Genomic DNA, 19884 nt, shown 5'->3' on the forward strand with positions numbered 1-19884 from the left:
TGTGTAGAAATTATATGCTAGAATATTATTGCACTTTCTAAATCCACACAATGGTCTACATAATGACAGACACGTATATCTATTTCTTAAGTAGTGTACATGTACATTCCTGAAGGTGTGGAAAATAAAGGTTTCACTGTGGGCAGTTTTGAAAGTGTCTTGATGGCTGCACCCTGCATGTGTTAGCTGACGTGAGAATGTCAATGTACGTGCACCTGTTATGTGCACATCTGATAACTAATAATAGACCTGAAATTGAAAATTGTCCAGAAACAAAATGACATAATGACTTTGTGTGATATGGAGTCTTTGCAAATAATTATAGCCTGAGTATGCTAATTTTATTTCTACGAAATTTTTTTCCCCCGGTAACTGCGTCACCAAGGTGTGGCAACAGGAACTGATTGGATGAACATGTGACTGTGCAGGATGGTCATGTACTTGATCCGTTTGCTTTTGTGGTGATGGTGAGGTGTACGGCTTGAACAACCTTCTGTCTGAGAGCGCGGAGCATTCAGTGTCCCTATCAGGAAGACCTTTACTTCCTGCACGGGGGTTGCCCATTGATTAATAGCTGTTGAATTTTCATTCAAAAAATTTCTGTACAGCCTACCTGCTTGAACACTGACAATTTCAATACATCCCTGTGTATTTTCTGCTGCCTTCATATTACGTTAAGTGCTGTAATTCCTCGTCGGATAGTATGACTACTTCACTATGTAATTTTGATGTATCTGTACATTCCGCTGTCATAAATAGAAAATTGGGAAATCATGAACTTACTGAGGACAGTCTGATGTTTCATTTTTTTCCACCCCGAATTATGTTAGTTACAATGATCTAGCTGTGAAGGCAAAATACTTATATAAAGAAAATGCTACAAGAAAGTTACTTGTAGTAGTGTTGATGAAGCGTTGTAGAAATAAATTTACTTCCCCCTGTAAAAGCCTGTTATAGAAAGGCAGTACCGTGATTCCTCAACTGATTTACATGTTTCCAAGATGTTTTATATCTAAGCATATTCTCAGGGTGTTATTCTGTGTAGACTGATAAAATTATAACCCAACCAATGTAGTCTCCAAAATACATCCAAAATCTGTGAAAAAAAGGTGCATAAAGAGAATATTGAGGAATTAGGGTACTTATGAATACCCATCTACAAGTGCATGAAATTTCAAGCTATGACTCGCACAAATTCAGTTCCTCTATTTAATTTACATCAAACACGTTCTGAAGAGCTGTAAATTCTAGCTTAAATCAATGAGAAAACAAAGTTAATCTGATCTGGCATGGCATACTGTGACCTTGTCCAGTTTTGGCATATAATCAGAATTAACTAGGAAGACTCTTCACACTTTTAGGGTAGTGTGAATTATTAATAAACACAGGATTTGTTCCTTGATTAATAACTAGGGTTAATCAAACAACTAGCTCTTAATTTTAGGATACATTGTATACATGAGCAGGTATAGTGTGATTTGTATTTAAACTGCCCGTTGTCTCTTTCAGCCCTCTTTTAAACACATACCAGTAATATAATTGAACTTCATGTTAACATTGTCACCAGAATGTATTAATACTGAGCTGTGAAGTTAATGATGCATATAATTACAGTTGCTGACTACAAGTAGCTTAGAAGGCTAGCATGACAATGGGATTAGCTTATCACTCTGTGCCAAGTCAGGAGGAATATAATGAGATTACATCATAGCATACTTGTGGTAGCTGAGAGTTCATACCCGCAGACAGCGTGAAGCATTTTAAGCCATGTAAACCGGGTATTTGTTCACCAGTCTTTGTCATACATGAATTTTCTAGTTATCCCCTAAAACTGAACACAATGAGACTGTATTTTTCCTTTTTCATTTAAAAACAAAAAAAAAAAATATTGTGTATAAAGTAATAATGAGTTCCATTTTGAAATTTAAGGAGTGGAAGAGTTCAGATATTGTTTAATTGTTAGATTTATTGTCAATGATAATTAAGCACCAGCAGTACAGTTTAATATGTAGGAGAAAGTTCAAGCATTCTCTTTTCTTAAATTTAACTTTACCATAAGTATTTCAAAAAGTGTAACCCAACACTGGAGATTGATAGTATGAATGGAAGATGACTGTTATATAGATTTATTGAAATAATTTTAAAAGATATTTTATATATTTATATATACTACATGTATTTTTGATATCAGTGTGATGTAAAAGAGAAGTAGGTCTGATACATGTATTAATGAAAAGGGGTACACCTTTAAGGATTTAATGTGTATGACAGGCTAATTGATCTGAGATGGATCAAGGCAAATTTGTATGTAGATTAATTATTACTAACCAGCCAGATAAATTTGTTTTACTTAATTGCTGTTGAGATCCATTCATTTGTATTTACTACATCTATCTGTATTGTGTATCCAATGATTTATTTGGATATTATATTTGATACAACGCCCTAATTTATGCACAGTCATGAGATATAAACTTCAGTAGGCTATAGATACTTCTCCTGCACATGTTTATAGATGTTATCATATATGTATGCAGTATTTAGACTTTGTACCTTTACTGTATACTGCTGACCTCTTGCCTCAAAAAGCACTTTCCTTCTTGTACTTGCAGTGGTGGGCAAACAGGGACAGGCAAATTACTCTGTCTGTGTGCATGCTGTAAAGTTTTCGCATTTTTCTGTATTTACATAATGGCTCTTTTTACAGTTTTTTTTCCTTCATGAGAATTACATGTACACTATGTAGGTTAAATAACCCTTCCTGTATGGGTGTGGAGGTAACTTCACTTAGAAAAAAGATAGATCTGTCATCAGTTGCATGAAGTTAACAAATAGGAGTAATAAAATGAACTCATGCAAATTCCGTACAGTAAATGTCAGGACATATCAAAGCTTGAACTGTAGAAAGGCTGATATGTTTTGTATCAAATGCATTTTTAGTACTGGTATGGGGAACTAGTACTGGAGGGGACTTATGGTTTACACCTGGTCGGTCAGTCAGTCACAAGTACATTAGTCTCACTGTCAGTTCATCACAAATCTTTTTTTTTTCTTCAGACAGTTTTCAAAACGGTTCGTCATACCGAATTGAAACTTGATATTTGTACATGGGTCCAGCATAACATGTGTCCAGTGTAAGTTTGGACAAGTGTGTTCTGGTCTATAAAATAATGGTTGTTTTTTGTGCAGTTTCCCCACTTTTCCTCAAAGCGGTTGATTACTCTAACTTGAAACTTCTCAAATGGCTTCACCAAGTTTCAAGACAAATTTGGATTTTTGGGCCAATTTGTCCATTTTGAACAAAATTCTGACTTTTTATTTTGTTTTACAGAGCTTTTTTTCTGATAGCTCAAACCAGAAGGGTACATATATTTCTCTCAGGATATAATATTTGTACTTCCAGGATGCTTGTTGTGGATAGGACTACAAGTGTACATTACATGTATCTCGTGAAAAAAGAAATATCTGTCAATATATGTCAACAGGAACTAAAGCTAAGTTAATGGTACTGTTTTTCTTTTTGAAAGTTGAAAACCTACCATATATGCTGGTAACTTTTGTTTTTCTCAGATTTCTTACTTTATCCTGGGACTAGCCAGTCACTCACTATCTGTCTCATTATTATTATTACACCTGCAAATACAACAGACATTACGCACTAAACTCCAGCTTTTCAACTCATTTTGCAACCAATATTTTGGTACATTCTTAAAAAACTGTTTGTGGCGTAGAGAAATAATTCGCACAGATTTATGAAACTTGCATCTTTAATGACATGGACAAATCATTTTTAGCATCATTTTGATAATAATTGTATGAATAAATTCCACTGAAAAAAGTGCTCTAGTGGTTGAAAAGATTGAAGATTTAGTTTACCTTGAGACTGACATGCCTTATTCACTTACCTTTGAATGTATACCCCTATAGTTTCATATTTTATTTTGGTATGTACGGGTACATGTTGTATGTGTATGTATTGTCACTGTAGTAAAATACATGTGTCTATAGTAATTTGTTTAAAATGCTTAACTGTGGGAGATACCTGTACTGTGAGTGGTAAAGTTTTTCTGTAAAGCACATTAGTGGAACTACAGGTTTTAGATGCAGATGAATTTCTGACAAAACCCAGGATGTGTGAACAGGAGGAAGCTTTATTATCTGATACATTAGGTGACAGGGACAGGATTAGGGGGTACAGGATTATCTTAAGCCTGGCTGGTTGGAGGTGGTGGTGGGGGGGGGGGGGGGGAGGGGATTACATACTACAGGTATTAGTATGTGGTCAACAGTATTGATAGAGGATGTGCTGGGGATCCATAAGGGATAGGGAAGGAGGGGTGACATATATAGGGCAGACATACTTACAGGTAAATAATTTAATTTTTAAACAGGAAAGGCACTTGGACATGCATGTACACATGTATAGCCTGACAGTGGGGATAGACTTTATGCAGGTACATGTATAAGGGATATATTTGTCTTTTGATTGATTGGATTCAGTCTGAATGAAGATCTAAGAAACAGATATTAGATCTGGTATGTATTGAGCTTATTAATTCACCTGTGTATGGGCATGTGCACAGGTATACATTTATAGTTGTTAAAATCATTTACAGGTACACATATTTTATGCAAGTCTGTCATTTCTTGTATTGGACAGCGTTAATGTCGGAACATTAGTTTAACCTTGAGCAGACACGTGTTCATTCATGTGAACAAATAATAAATCATAATTTATAATAACAAAATCGTAAATACAGTGAAGAAATGAAAAAGAAAATTCTGTATTACTTAATATTAGGAAAATATAGATAAAAGTACCTGCATTGGCATGCAGTATTATTGCGCTACTTTGCTTCATGATGAGTTCAAATCTACATGCAGCTCCAGCCACTACTATATAGTGGGGAATTTCTTTTTATTTTGAGTGCAAATTGTGTCTCTATTTCTTCTGTGTTCTTTCACTATTTGATTTGATAAACCTCCTGATTAATTTGGCCATACAACATTAGGAAACAGAGAGTAGTTGTAGGCATGTACAGGCAGACTAATTATATTCTTAGGCAATACAGGTATTGCTTCAGTGAGAAAGTTTTGATGGATGTTCTGAAAAACTAAGTATACAGGGCTTAACTAGGACCTCTGATCCTTACATGCAACGTTTTGAGTAATTTTGTTTCTAAAACATTTCCAGTTTTAGAGTGTAACAAAAAAATATTCATACAGTATGACTATCATATACAGATCTTTGAAATGTATGTTACCTCACCTACTATAAAGATATTGAATTACTGTTGTAAAGAATGTTATGATTGTATCAGTAGATGGCGGTTTCCCTGAAGGCATTCCAGTACACATCGCATGCTGTGACTTCATTCTGTTATCTTTACTTCCGTAAACATATGAGAGTGCAGACTATTCATTTACATATCTGCCCTGGTGTAAACATGTAGCATCATGCTGTGTCTACAGGCTATAGCCCAGGAATACAATCACTATATTGTGTACATCTGTACTGGTATATTAAAAAAAAAAATCCAAAAAAAAAAGAATCCAAACTGAAGCAAAAATTGCTTTCGCATAATTACCCAGCTAAAATGCCCTTTCATCTAATTTGAAATATTAACTCATCAGCTGTCAGTGCAGCATAGTTAGAGTATGAAGTCATGCATGCAGAACAACAAGCTGTCAGTGACCTCCCTGACCTCATTCCCCGTGGTAATGCCTGACCTGTAAATGCACAGTGTTTAAACTAGGAATATTAATTTCAGCATCAAGGGGGACAGTGATTTAGCTCAGGTTTACACTACCCACACTCTGAATTAGTTTGGTACTAGTATTAATTAGCAAATGCAAGTACCATTGCTCAGCTACATGTATGTCAGGCTCATGCATTGTAGACTACAAGCCTATAAACGACCAGTCAAATAAAAATAAGGCCTTAACTGATTGTTTCAAGGTTTATTGCCCTGTCATGCTCAGACCGTTGTTGAAATGTTTATTTAATCAATGAATGATTTCATTGTTGAGGTAAGGTTTGCATGTAATATTCTTGAAATGATTCTGGATATAAATCTAATTCTCGTGTGATCTTTGCTGAAGCAATTTACAGATACGAACTCACTGTCCGAAGTGTGAGATGTTCTGTGACATATGTCAGCTTACATATGAAGTAAATATTCACATGTTCAATAATTTACGTCATTTACTTATACGTTGGTAGTTTTAAATATGTCCTAGAATATACATGTAGATATTTGTGATTGAAGTTATTGGGAAGGAGTGAATTCACTGTTTTATGAGCCAGCTCCAGGAAAGCGGGTTGTCTCCCTTTAGTTGACCGGGCTTCTTGTGGAAAAAGTGGAACAAGAGCACAGGGAGCTGTCTTATTTAACAACTATCCAATGTTTGTCAATTTGATAATAAATGAATAGATAGGTATTAATTATTACATCACCTGTCCAGATACATTACATATGCACATGTAGATGTACATCCTTGTTGCCTAACATACATACAGTATATAGATTTTTTAAATGAACAGACGTACAGGTAAAATATATTTGAGAACAGCTTAGTCCCACGTGTGCCTGTTGCACAGTGCAGTATTTAACACACATTTATGATGAAAATTATCACATCTTGGAAAAATACATCCATGTGGCATATATAGTTGCCTTTATTATTTAACACTTTTTTTTTATTGGAATAAAAGTGTATAGGTACCTGTATATGTACCCTGCTTAGTTTTGTGAAGTCCCTGTGTAGAAGTGATAAGCTATTACATGTAAATGTACACATATATATTTGGTGTTGCAGAGCCCATGTCGTGTAGGCTCCGAGAACCGGGGACAGCACACGGTCAGGGTGGAGAGACGAAGGCCCAGGTCTGTCCCAGCCACCTCAGCCAGGATCCCTCTAGGTAAGTCACACTTCCATTAGACTCGTGATTCTGGTGCTCAGTGCCCATGTTCCTATTACTGTACAAGTACTAATTTGAGTCCTAGCTGCCCAAATCATGATTTGCATGTTGATTATTTGCTCTTAGCTTATCTCCCTACATGTGTATAAGCTGGAGAGTCTGGTCATTATGATAACAGTTACCTCCCTTTATTACATTGTTTGTTTTGTCCATTTGTTGGTATTACTCATACATGTGCATGTATTTACTCTCATCAGTGCTTGTTCATATGTTTATTGTGATTTGCAATATTTAAAGCAGGCCTAATTTCCTCATGGGTATAATCAGAGCTGTATCTCCAATATTGAATTGATAGGCTGTTTTGTTATATCAAGTGCTATGATCTTGATTTGATAGGCTGTTTTGTTAGATAATGTGCTGTGTTATTATCTCTGGCATTTTATCTTCAAAATCCAACATGTTTTATATTCGTAACTCCATACATGTATATATATACACTGGTCATGTGTATGTAGAGATGATTCCTCTCTGGCACTGGTATAGGTTCAGGTTGCGGGTACTGTGTGGAGAAGTTTTCTTGCAGTACATTGTATGTGGTATATACATACCTTCACTCCCTGACAAAAAGCACCTGCTCAGTGCTTTTTTTTTACACAGGAATCTTATCTCCGATATACAAGACACTCATGGTATTTCCTTATCTGTCTTGTCAAGTTAAATTCCTTAGGTGGACTCAAGTACTTATTGAGGGCATGATGCTTAACACAGCAATAAAATAAAAAAAAAACAAACAAACAAAAGCAAAACCGCATTCAGTGTAGGCCTAGGTATAGCTTTGAACCAGTCCACAATGTAGGCCAGGGTACTAGGTACTTGAACCTGTCAAATAACTCTGATAAGGTAGAAACTGGCCAAAAACAGCAAAATGCTGCTCCACAGCTATTGTTGTCTGGGTTTAAAACCTAATGCTACAGACATCTGTCTGTCTGCCTGAGTGTGCATATATGAGCTCTCTTTAAATTTAGGGAAGTTTTAATGTAGTACATGTATGTTATAAAAAAATGGCGGTTTTACAGCAATTTTATGTTTCAATGGCTGAAATTAAATAAATTATGTTAGTAAGTGGCATCTTACATGAATGTTACATTTACTTTCTTTTTTCCTCACAATAGATAGTACAGTGACTGTGTTAGTAACCTTTCAAGTATATGAATGTAATTTCGTTTTATTTTAATTGCTGGAAATGTAACACATTTGCATTATTACTATGATTTCTGACTGACCTGTCCAATACATTACTTGTATACATGTTCATCAATGTAATAGATAGTACTTGGCATATCCCATGACATTAGAAATTTTTTTTAATGAGTTTTATTTTGCATAATGTGTAAAGGAGATCAGTCATGACATTAATGTAATCCTTGTTAATTAACCGCTCAGGCTGTTGTAAAGCAGACGTTAATGTCTTTTAAACAGCTACAGTAACGTGTACACCAGATTTGAATAGCGTGCCAAAAGGGCTTTACATCTTATAATGACATGTAAAGACTTACTGTAGCATGTGACACGCTTCATTTAAGACCCATTGTTCATCGTGTTACAACATAATGAACAGTGAATAGTTTGTAGGTTTGATTATAAGCACCTGTACTTCTTACTGTCAACTAAAGTGACAAGGCACTTATTTAGGATTTACTACTTAGGTATTCATTTAATTAATTGGTGTTGTACGCCGTACTGTAGAATACTTCACTTAAAGGAGAAGAAAATTCAGATATCGATCAAATACCATTGAAAAGAGTATGCTTTTACTTGCAGAACCATGCCATAAAAGAAAAAATGTATCTCAAGTTAATAAATTGTAAATAAAGTTAACACCAAAATCCCCTGTGGGCAACTCCATTTTGCCTGAGAACTAGTCCTGAAATCTTCTGTGTTAGGAGGAGAATTGCCATTGGAAACCGCCGAAGTGCAGTTCGTACATTTCCGGTATAACTCTTCTTCCCAGAAGGTAGCGAACAGAACTGTTTGTTTTCCGCTTGACGATCGGGAAACCAGAATGTTGGATGTAGGTTCCGAGTTTACACAAACAAGCCGGCAGTTTTAACGACTCTCAGTTGCTGAGAGGCAACACACCCCCACCATAAAGTACAGGTTGTTAAAGATGGAAGACGTGATGGACTTGGTGATTTATGCCAGCTTTGCAGTTTTCAGGCTTTTTGAGTATGGCGAGAAAAAATCGCAAGATTATGTAGCAGGCACCACTAGATAGAAAAAAATGTGCTCTTTTCAGTCTGTAGTGTCATGTTTTTCAGTTTTCTTCTTTAAGCCCCTTCCAAACTATCCAACATCGTTCGACTTCAAGTTGAATGCTGTTGAAGTAAGTTGAGTATCCCGTCCAGACTACAGATCAGATATGTTAACATTGTTCAACACTGTTGCTGTGTGTAGAACTGTGCTTTTTACCAAACTTTCGATAAATTGGAGGAAAAACTCCATCTTTCTCTCTAGTGTATGAGACACAGTGACAAATTGCAAGAAGCTTATTGCCATGGCCATACACCTGCATCAACGAAACTATTTCATCGTGAGACCAGTTTCTCTCTTTCACCTTTTGTCGTCATTTTGCCCAGGTCACGTGCCTTCAGACGGTCACGTTATTGCTACACGCCCGCTGATTGACTACATTCACTCAGCTTCAGTAAACTTGTTGACAAAAAATACAGATGCACATTTCCAATTCATTAAAGTTGGATGGTGTTGAGTGTTGTTGAACGGATTTGAAGAACCTGTCCAGATTACTCAACACGACTCAACTTGTTGACTAAAGTTCAAGTTGACTCTTTTTGGGTCAACAAAAGTTGAGTGATGTTGGATAGTCTGGATGGGGCTTTATATGACAGTAGCCAGCTTTATGGTGGGAGGAAACAAGGCAGGCCCCAGAGAAACCCATGGCCATCAGCAGGTTGCTCCTCTCTAGTAACCTTCCTCACTGGACTGCTATGACCAAGGAGGTTCATTGTGCTGAATTGCCTCTTGTGAAACTCTGGAGATTTGTCAGACGTGTGGTTTCTCTCTGTCATCCAGCTAATCTGACTGCCATTATATAAAGGACATATATTGTTTTTAATACATTGTAAATCACGGTAATGTAAGCCAAGTACAATTTTCTCCAGCCAGGAAATATTCTATAAGAATATTCCCCTTTTCAAAGGAGTCTCCATTTAAAGCACAGTACATGTACAAAAAATGACTAAATTATGAGGTATGTGAAGAAAAGATAGCTTCACCTTTTTGGTATGTGTCCGGTTGAGTTTAGACAGATTTGTGTTCATATTTTATCGACAAGCATGGATTTGTATATAGTGTTTATAAAAGTATACATAAACAAATTAGAAATAGAAATCTTTCACGCTAATCTGTAGTACTTGTATATACAGCGTAGTTGAAAGGTTTCCTGGTCTATCTTTCTTGCTAATAACTTCTCTTTAAAATTTGTCTGAATTCGTGTGAAAATGTCTGCCATTCTAGACCTTATGAGATAGGCCAGGCGTAAATAAAATTTTAGATTCTGAATGAAAGGTGGATTCTTATAGCCCACATGTGCATGGAAGACCTCACACATGCAAGTCAACATACATTATATATGTGCTGTCAAAATGGTTCTATTTCAACTTGAACAAAAAAGTCGTCATTTAGGTAATGTTTTTTTATGTCAGTAGATCCACATGTAGTGAATCTATGTCAGTTATTGTCAGTATTAAAGGTCATACAAGAATTGAGCCAGACCAATGAATAAGATATTTTATGGTGTATTTTTTTTTAATCTAAAAATTCCTTTTGACTTTGATTTCCTATATGTCTAATAGTGTTTTTGAAACTTGCAGTCAGCCCAAAATGTAAAAACCTAGATGTGGGTAGCGATCAGGATAAAAGTGTATCGAGAAGATTTCACGAATGTTTATGTATGTATCCCATGTTCTGTGTCATGGACGTTTACATACATGTATGTATCCACTGATAAGCTAGTGTGTTTGCATATGTACTCCCACATCTCAGCCTGTATCCCATGATGGTATGTTATGTATGTATCTCATGAATCATGAATGTTCAGACATATATCCCATGTGTCATGGGTGTTTATAGATAGGTATCTCATGTATCATGGATATCCACATATGTATCCCATGTATCATGGATATTCACATATGTATCCCATGTATCATGGATATCCACATATGTATCCCCATGTATCATGGATATTCACATATGTATCCCATGTATCATGGATATTCACATGTATCCCATGTATCACGGATATTCACATGTGTATCTCATGTATCATGGATATTCACATGTGTATCTCATGTATCATGGATATTCACATATGTATCCCATGTATCATGGATATTCACATGTGTATCTCATGTGTTATGGATATTCACATGTGTATCTCGTGTATCATGGATATTCGCATATGTATCCCATGTATCATGGATATTCGCATATGTATCCCATGTATCATGGATATTCACATGTGTATCTCATGTGTCATGGATATTCACATGTGTATCTCATGTATCATGGATATTCACATATGTATCCCATGCATCATGGATATTCACATATGTATCCCATGTATCATGGATATTCACATATGTATCTCATGTATCATGGATATTCACATGTGTATCTCATGTGTCATGGATATTCACATGTGTATCTCATGTGTCATGGATATTCACATGTGTATCTCGTGTATCATGGATATTCGTATATGTATCCCATGTATCATGGATATTCGCATATGTATCCCATGTATCATGGATGTTTACAGATGTGTATCCTATCAGGGCCATACCTAAGGCCATTTTAGCTTTGGAAAACTGTTCTGGCGCCTAGTCTGATCAACTTGTATTTAAACAGACATATTAATTGAAAAAAATAGGGTGGTTTAGTTACTAATAGACAGATTAATTTTCATACATATAACTTTTCTTTCTGAAAGTATCATTTTGAATTACATTTCATAAACTTTCTTTATGCAAGGTCACAATGTTGCCTTTAAAGTTTGGGATCAGAACCTTAAATTTTTTTTCGAGATGTGGCCTTTCCTATGAATCCTGTTCACGTATGGATCTCGTTTATCATGACTGTTCCCTGATCTACGTGTAAGTGTCTCATTTATCATTGATGTTCATGACTTTAGCTTTTATGGTTTTATAATGATTATACCTGTCTACAATTCATGGCAATTAGAGACTGACAGGGAGACAGACAGTGTGGCCTGTATTTTCTTGTACATATACATGTGTATTTTCACTCAGGTTAATGTAAAGAGAGCTTTGATCGGCTGTGAGTAGTTTGGAAACAGTTTATGAGTGGGACTCTGGTTTCTGTAATTGACCTGAGCTTTTGTAGTGGTTTAGTTAATTATTAATTTATAATCTACCCTGAAGCAAGCCCTTGTCTGTTATTGTGGATTAAACGTTTTTACCTACATTTGTTGTGTTGGTTTTAATGGTTTTGTGATATATCACTACATGTCAACTCTGGAACACTTTGATGATACTATTGTTCTACTTCAGCTGTAGACCATTCTTTTCGTTTGTGATCCACTAATTTGTGATTATTTGTTTAATTAGTTTTTATGTTGAAGAATATAGTCTCTCCATATATTTTCAAGTTTCGTTAAATAGAATTCTTACTCATGTTTGTTTTTTTTTGTTTTGTTTTTTTTTTTTTTCGAAATAAAAGTAGGCCTGCTTAAAATTGGAGAATATGAACATGTATTATGTGAGAATGTTGTCTGAATTTTGGGGCGTCTGTCAACCTTTTTGTGGTAATGAGTGTCTAGTCATGATACTGTATTTATGTAAGCGTGCAGTTAGTTTTTTGCGCTGCTCTTGTTACCATATAGGTATTAGTGTCTGGTGCTTTGTTACCAGCTTGAATTCTAACCCTAATTTTCTACCTGTCCAAAAAAAAAAAAAGACGTTACTGTGGAAACCAGTGTGTTAGTTTGGTCAGTCAGGTGTGGTGATATGTATATCAGCCTCACCTGTGGAGCATTATCTTACCTGAGACAGGTAAATGGAGGTACCTGAGTGAAATCAGGTAAGGCAGTTACCCAGGCACATGCAGAATATGTTGCCCAGTTTTAGGGGGGTTTTGGTCAGCAGGGGTCATTGTTCCATGGTGTGGGGAGAGGCTCCTGGGGCTGTCTTTGTACTATTGTGCCCTGGTATTGAGGAAGACCTCAATGGAAAGCTCTTAAGCTTCTGACACAAGCAATGTGTTTTACTTAGTGATCATTCAAGTGTATTATGTTTCTCCGTTCAGCCCGGTTTACAGCATGTCCCTGTTCTACCCTAGGCACGTTTGGTACATACATTCTTTGTACTTGTTAAATGTACATCAATGAAATACCCTTGCATTTTACCTGTGAAGACCTGGAGAAACACATCTTACCTCAGTTACCTGTCTGGTCCTAATGACAGGTGAACTGAGTTAACCACAGCTTTACCTATGTCTACCTGGCTGTTTCTGAACTTAGCATAGAGAGGAACATTTACCCACCTGATATTGCTTAAATAACTGTGCACGCTCATAAGGAATTGTCAAAGATTGGGTAAGTTTTTTAGAATGATTTATAGCTGATCTTTTATCCCATGAAAAAGATCCATGAAACATAATATGTATGTTTAATTTAGCGTGATAAATGTGTGTGTCAGTTTGCACATAATAACCTTTGGTTGAAGTATATATTGTTTGCCATTCGCTGGTTTAGCTTAACACTGAATAGGATGCCTCATGGTAATTGTTATTCGAAGTAATATTTATCAAAAGAAATTTGTTCATGGATAGGCACTTCAATATGAACATCTTACTCATTATTACCATAGATTTAAGTCTACCTGACCACATACTTCTGCACCCTATGCTCTTGCACCTATATTTACACCTGTTGAATGGCTGTGAAGAAATGTCTGCTCAAGGACAGCTCAAAGTTTACAATACCTGCACTGTTTGCTCAATATGTTATTCACGTTAAAATGCCTTCACACATCAAGTGCCCTGTTTGTAGGATGGACTGCTGAAGTACCTATATTCTCCTGGAACAATACTGTCATATCAACAGGATCTGGGGTATGGAATGCTTTACTGAGGTGCCATATTTTGGCAACTTGATGTGAAAACCACTGGTGTGATATTGCAGCACGCACTTTCTCTGCATCTCTGTTTTGATCAGTTCACAGGAATATATATTGTTCTGCACGACCTTTACTTTAACATACAGTGTAGTTATGACTGTACATGTGTGTGCAGAAATATTGTTGTTCAAAAGTTGTTGTTTTTTTTTGGTTTTTGTTTATTAAACTCTGTGCTCTTACATAGGTGAGCTGAACAATGATGACCACAGCTGTAGTTAAAATTTAAGGATAAGATTATCAGTCTTTTGTTATCTAAGAAGTATTTTCCATCTGTAAAAAAGTTATATGTAATGCTTTCTTGTTCATATACATGTATCTCAGCTACATCTTTGTCTGGGATTGTATAAACATAATCTTCATTTTCTGACGAAAAATTTTGTTAATACAAATCTTTCTGTATTTTCAGATATATACATCTACATAAACAGCTGTTATTTATTGAACACAAAAATGAGGCTGTGTTGTAAGTCATCCATCATGTATATGGCTGTAGACTGGACCAGTAGATGTAGTTTCATGATAAGCTGACAGTTTGGTAGATGACCTTGGGTATAAACAGGTACATGTACCTGTACAACTGTTAGATGCAATATTAATCGCATGTGTGGCAGGTTTAAGGCTGATAATTAGATTAAGTTAGCTTAATATAATGAACCTACATGTACATTTCGTTGTACCTTTAAAATTATCTGTGGACATGACTAAACTGACTCAGCTTATGTGAATCATAATTTTTAACACCTTGTTTGACATACATGTGATGTGGTATTTTCACTAAATAACGCCCAGCCAAAGTGACCACAGGCTTGTGTGGGTTTGTCCTTAACCACAGGCCTGTCATTATGGACCTGAGAGAAAGCAGGTACACTGTGGATCAACCCTGTTCACTGTTATCTAAGACTGTCACATAGCTTGAGAGTCTGTGTCAATAGAACTCTTGTATAGAAAAACTCAGGCCTTACTTGTGCTGCACTACATGTGTGTAAAAGCAGTATGTATATAGCCTTCGTCTGGGAAGTTACATGTAGCCATATGCGGAGGAAGTAAGTAAATATTTTTCTCATCTCACATATGAAGTATGTGAAATGCATATGTTGGTTCTGTAAATATAGCATTATGTACTAATTTTAGTCAGATATGTTGTATAGTAGTTCAACATTTTCAACTTGCTTTTTGACACTTAAAAATAACAGAAAAGCAGGGGCAGGGCCCAAGTGTATAAAGTGCTTGACCCCTTTTGAAAAACTTTCAAAATCATACTTCTCATAACTTTTTGTGAAAGTTGTCTAGGTTATTGCACTATAAAGCAATGTATGATGTTCGAGAAGAAGTTGCCAAAACTTGATTTGATTGACCTGAGTTTTATGAAAGTGGGCTTTTGTCCTTGAGTGGTTATGTTACATGAAGTCAATGATCCCTGCCTCAAATATTTGTAACCCTCTGGCTGACCAATGTGTTCACTGGGAGTTCAAGTCCAGCTCATGCTGCCTCGTCTTCAGGCTGCACATATATCATATATGTGGGAAGGCCTGCCAGCAACCTGCGGATGGTCATTGGTTTCCCCTTGGGCTCTGTTAGGTTTCCTCCCACCATAAAGCTGGTTGCCGTCGTGTAAGTGAAATAATCTGGGGTATGGGGTATACACCAATCAAATAAAATAAAAATTTGCAGGGATTGTGAAGTTGATCAGTTGGTGCATGGTCATGCTGCATTGGCCTTTCAACAACATGACATGCACCTTTGATTTTGCTTTGTGTGTGTCATGTGGGAAAGTTTGTCAGCCACTTGCCAAAGACTAGTGGTTTACTTCGGGCACTCCAGTTTTCGTTAACCCCAAAATTGATATTTAGCAAGTGATATGTTCTTGAATACTGCATTAAACACCAATCAAATAAGTAAATTAATCACAAAGACATTTCAATAGGATAATTTATAACGTATTTTGTTTCTAGTGATTTAGTGAACTACAAAAAAGTATTAGGAATAACCTGGGTTTCCAAGCTATGTGGATCCTGTTATGCAGATGTTGGACTGGTGATGTAAGATTGTGATGTTTTATCAGTTCAGGGTAGTGTTAAAACATGCCATGATGTCGTCCTCTTCATTTGTAGACCTGCGTAGGTTGTTATTCTGTAGGTGTGGCTGTCGTTAACCGTACAGGTAAGATACTCAGGTATGTCCTGATTAGAATTCCAGCTCACTGATAAGACAGTACTTTACATGTGTTTTCAGTAAAACAACTATACATTCCAGTGACTGCTAGTATGTAAGCTTATCTATATATATGTACAACTGGTCTGATTAGCATGCCTATCGAGCCGTCAGGTATCTCTGGGCTGTAATGAAGGGACATCATGAATGCATTAAACACGAACGACCAGGATGGGGACGCGACATTTGCAGAGGTACATTACCCTGATGATAAAAACTGGCCTTAGCCTGTGTTTACATTGATATGTTTATACTGTCACTAGTTGTATATAGTAATGAGTGTATTTACACCCATATGTTTGATGCTTGAGATTTATGTCCTCTATGCATGCAGATAGATGTTACAAGTAGAAGTACTAGGGGAGTGTATATCATGAAGTCAGTGTGGTTGCACATGAATCCTGCATATATATTTACATTTAGATAAATAAATAAACAAAATAATATGAGTAGCTTGGGAAATCATCCCAGCGTAGTGACGGTACATGGTGTAAGCTCGGTCTGTTCTTGTGCATTGATACAAATGTGACCTAGCAGGTGGTACTTATATGACTCACTGCCTACATGTTCATGTAGTTAGACATATCTGTAGTATACAGTAAGTGGAAGATTCTTGTTTTAAAGACATTCCTTTAATTGGCCTAATTATGTAATGCCATTTTAACTCTCTCCCCTTTCAGTTGTGTCCCTTTGTACATGTATACATTGTCCTACATAGGGACATAGAAGGAATGATTATGGTTTAACGCCACATCGGCAATATTTCAGCCATATCGTGGCAATAGGGACATAGATATGACAGTGTTATTTGTATTCACTTATATATATCTAGCACCTTGCCTATAAAAATTTAGGTTTATATATCTATGTTTTGTTCAGACACACTAACTGTGTGATAAGCCTAACCTATTTTTTATGCCTGTTAGACAACCTGTCCATTTGACAGTGCATGTAAGTCAGGACAGAGCTTGTATTGTATGTGTAACATTTTTTTGGATATTTGCATGCGTACATTTCATGCGGTTTAAAGGTTACTACAGTGTGATGTAACAAAATTCACATTGTTCATATTAATTCATTAATAACAGAAGAAAAAAAGATAAAAAAGTTGTTTGTGCAGGTGTGAGAAAGTTGTTACAGTCAGTATTGAAACTCTTGTTATACTTGTCGCAACAGTCACTTTGAGCTGTGTTATATACTTGTAACTTCATTGCATTTAAGCATTTAATTTCACACTTTTGCTAAAGCATAGTGATTTTATTAAGATATATACTTGAACTTGTCACTTTTTGTTTTATGTGAGGTGATATGACATTGATACCAAGTCAGTGATCTATTTATACACTGTAAATATAGCTATTTCTTCTTTTAAAGAGTGATACGTTTCTTAAAGGATATTTCACCAGGAAAAATGATTTCACACATCATTGTCTCTTTAATTATGGACTAGTTGACAGAGCTGAAGAGCTTTTTAACTCTCCATTACCAAGGAGGCCAATCAAGGGCAGACAATTTATTGATATAGGACATGGTTCAGAATGAAGATGATGTCTGACCTTAGATCTGTGGGGTCAAGTTCAAACATCTGGTCTGGCAGTTAAAGGGGTGATGAGAGGAGGATATGCCAGACCATGCTCCTGCCTGACACCCCTGTAGGTTGCGGTGAACTTGTCCTACACTTTGTCAGTTGAGTAATAGCTGCAGCATGTGAGTGGATCCTTACATGTAACAAGTGCATTTACAGAAAGGTTAAAAAAGGAAATCAGGGATGTGATTAGAAAACCCACAGGATTTGAATTGAATTACTCAGTACCTGAGCATGAATAATCCATTATTTCAGTGGCTTAAGGTCAGAGCTTGAACTGTGGTTTGTGGGACAGTTATGTCTGGTACATTCAAGATGACTAATGAGTGCTAAGTATGTTCAAGTACATCTTCTGTGGGTGACCAAGTTATATGTTTTATCCTTCATTGACCAAATATAGTGAGTACAGTGATGAACACATGTTTGGATTATTTTGCATATTTATGATGTACATGTAACAGTGAAAGTTACGTGTAGGTGTTCTTGCCTTTTTTAGACGATGAAGTCAGACAAATGCTCCGTGCATGTACAGTTGTATATTACCAGTATATAAAATACAGAATTGTATAATATTGTATAATTGGCTGTTTTCAAGGAAATGTTGTAAATAAGTTATGTAAAAAACAAATTATAACAACAACATTAGTACAGTGAAGGCCCTTTTTTTCTGAAACTGAGTGCCTAATGACTCTTTGTTGTTACATGACTGAAAAATCCAAAACCACAAGCATACCTTATAAATATATACATTCTAAAACTGAGCAAAATAATTAGAGATTTTATGTGGACTGGTGCTAACAGACATATGCAAGGGGGCTTGTCAGATGTGGTTGTGTGGTGTGACATGCTATCTGACCCCACTGAGTGGGGAGGGGAAGTTAGAGGGGGGAGTGGGAGGAAGAGGAACTGGGGAGGGGCTGTATAACACAGCCATGTTAACCTATACTCAACAATCTCCATATACATGTATACTACATCATACAACATCAACATCTGGCAACATTTGCCTTCCACCAGTTGTGATTCTCACGTGCACATTTTTACCTGGAGAAGTTTTGATTAAAAAGGCACTAAATACTGATACTAAAGCGTATCAGTGTTTTGACATCCTTCTTTTTGTTTTTTCTTATTACTTTTTTTATTCTCAATTTACTGCACTTCGTGAAAAGAGATGTACCAACATGCCAGTGATTTTAAAGACCTGTCTGACTAAAGTAGTATGGTTGATTTATTTATTTGATTGATTGGTGTTTTACGCCGTACTCAAGAATATTTCACTTATACGACGGCGGCCAGCATTATGGTGGGAGGAAACCGGGTAGAGCCCGGAGGAAACCCACGACCATCCGCAGGTTGCTGGAAGATCTTCCCACGTACGGCCGGAGAGGAAGCCAGTAGTATGGTTGATAGTAACTTACTATGGAGAGAATTACTGTTTCCAAACTAAATCACATTGGTTTTTGTCAAATCTTTGTTGTTAGATTTTACATTTTCATTTAGAAAGAATGATTTAAATATTAATATCGTTAATTGGTGTGAAAACAGTTGTCATAATTTCCACTGAGTGTGTATAATGTATTAACTCATGTAGCTGTTTTTTTGTTTTTTTTTCACTGATATAGTTAGAATCTATAATGCGAACTGCAGTAATACTGCCATTCAGTGAGCAGTTAAAGAATGAAGGAATTACTTTGGTATTGTCAGTATACAACCTACTGGCACCATGGCCTGATCCAGGGCATTTTTCAACACGTCAAAGGGGATTGTAGATCAGAATTTTGGGACCCCAAGTAATCCCTAAACTTTGAATGATTTTGTGTTTGTTGCATATATTTTTAAAACTGATTGATCTGAGAATCAAAAAGTTGACTAAGCTATTCATGTTGACCAATCCATGCATACAGAGTGTCGATTCCGCAGAATTGTCTTGAATCAGTCAGACAATCAGA

General features: G+C 36.2%; 1 protein-coding gene across 1 annotated transcript in view; it reads left to right on the forward strand.

Annotated features, from left to right (window-relative positions):
- LOC135467092 (uncharacterized) overlaps window positions 1-19884 on the forward strand; it is a 58597-nt gene that overhangs the window by 3822 nt on the left and 34891 nt on the right. Inside the window, exon 2 of the mRNA XM_064744852.1 lies at window positions 6820-6922. Coding sequence (XP_064600922.1) covers window positions 6820-6922 — 103 coding nt within the window. The remainder of the gene's footprint in view (window positions 1-6819; window positions 6923-19884) is intronic.

The sequence above is a fragment of the Liolophura sinensis genome, chromosome 6 (assembly GCF_032854445.1).
Source record: "Liolophura sinensis isolate JHLJ2023 chromosome 6, CUHK_Ljap_v2, whole genome shotgun sequence".
Classification (NCBI taxonomy): Eukaryota; Metazoa; Mollusca; class Polyplacophora; order Chitonida; family Chitonidae; genus Liolophura; species Liolophura sinensis.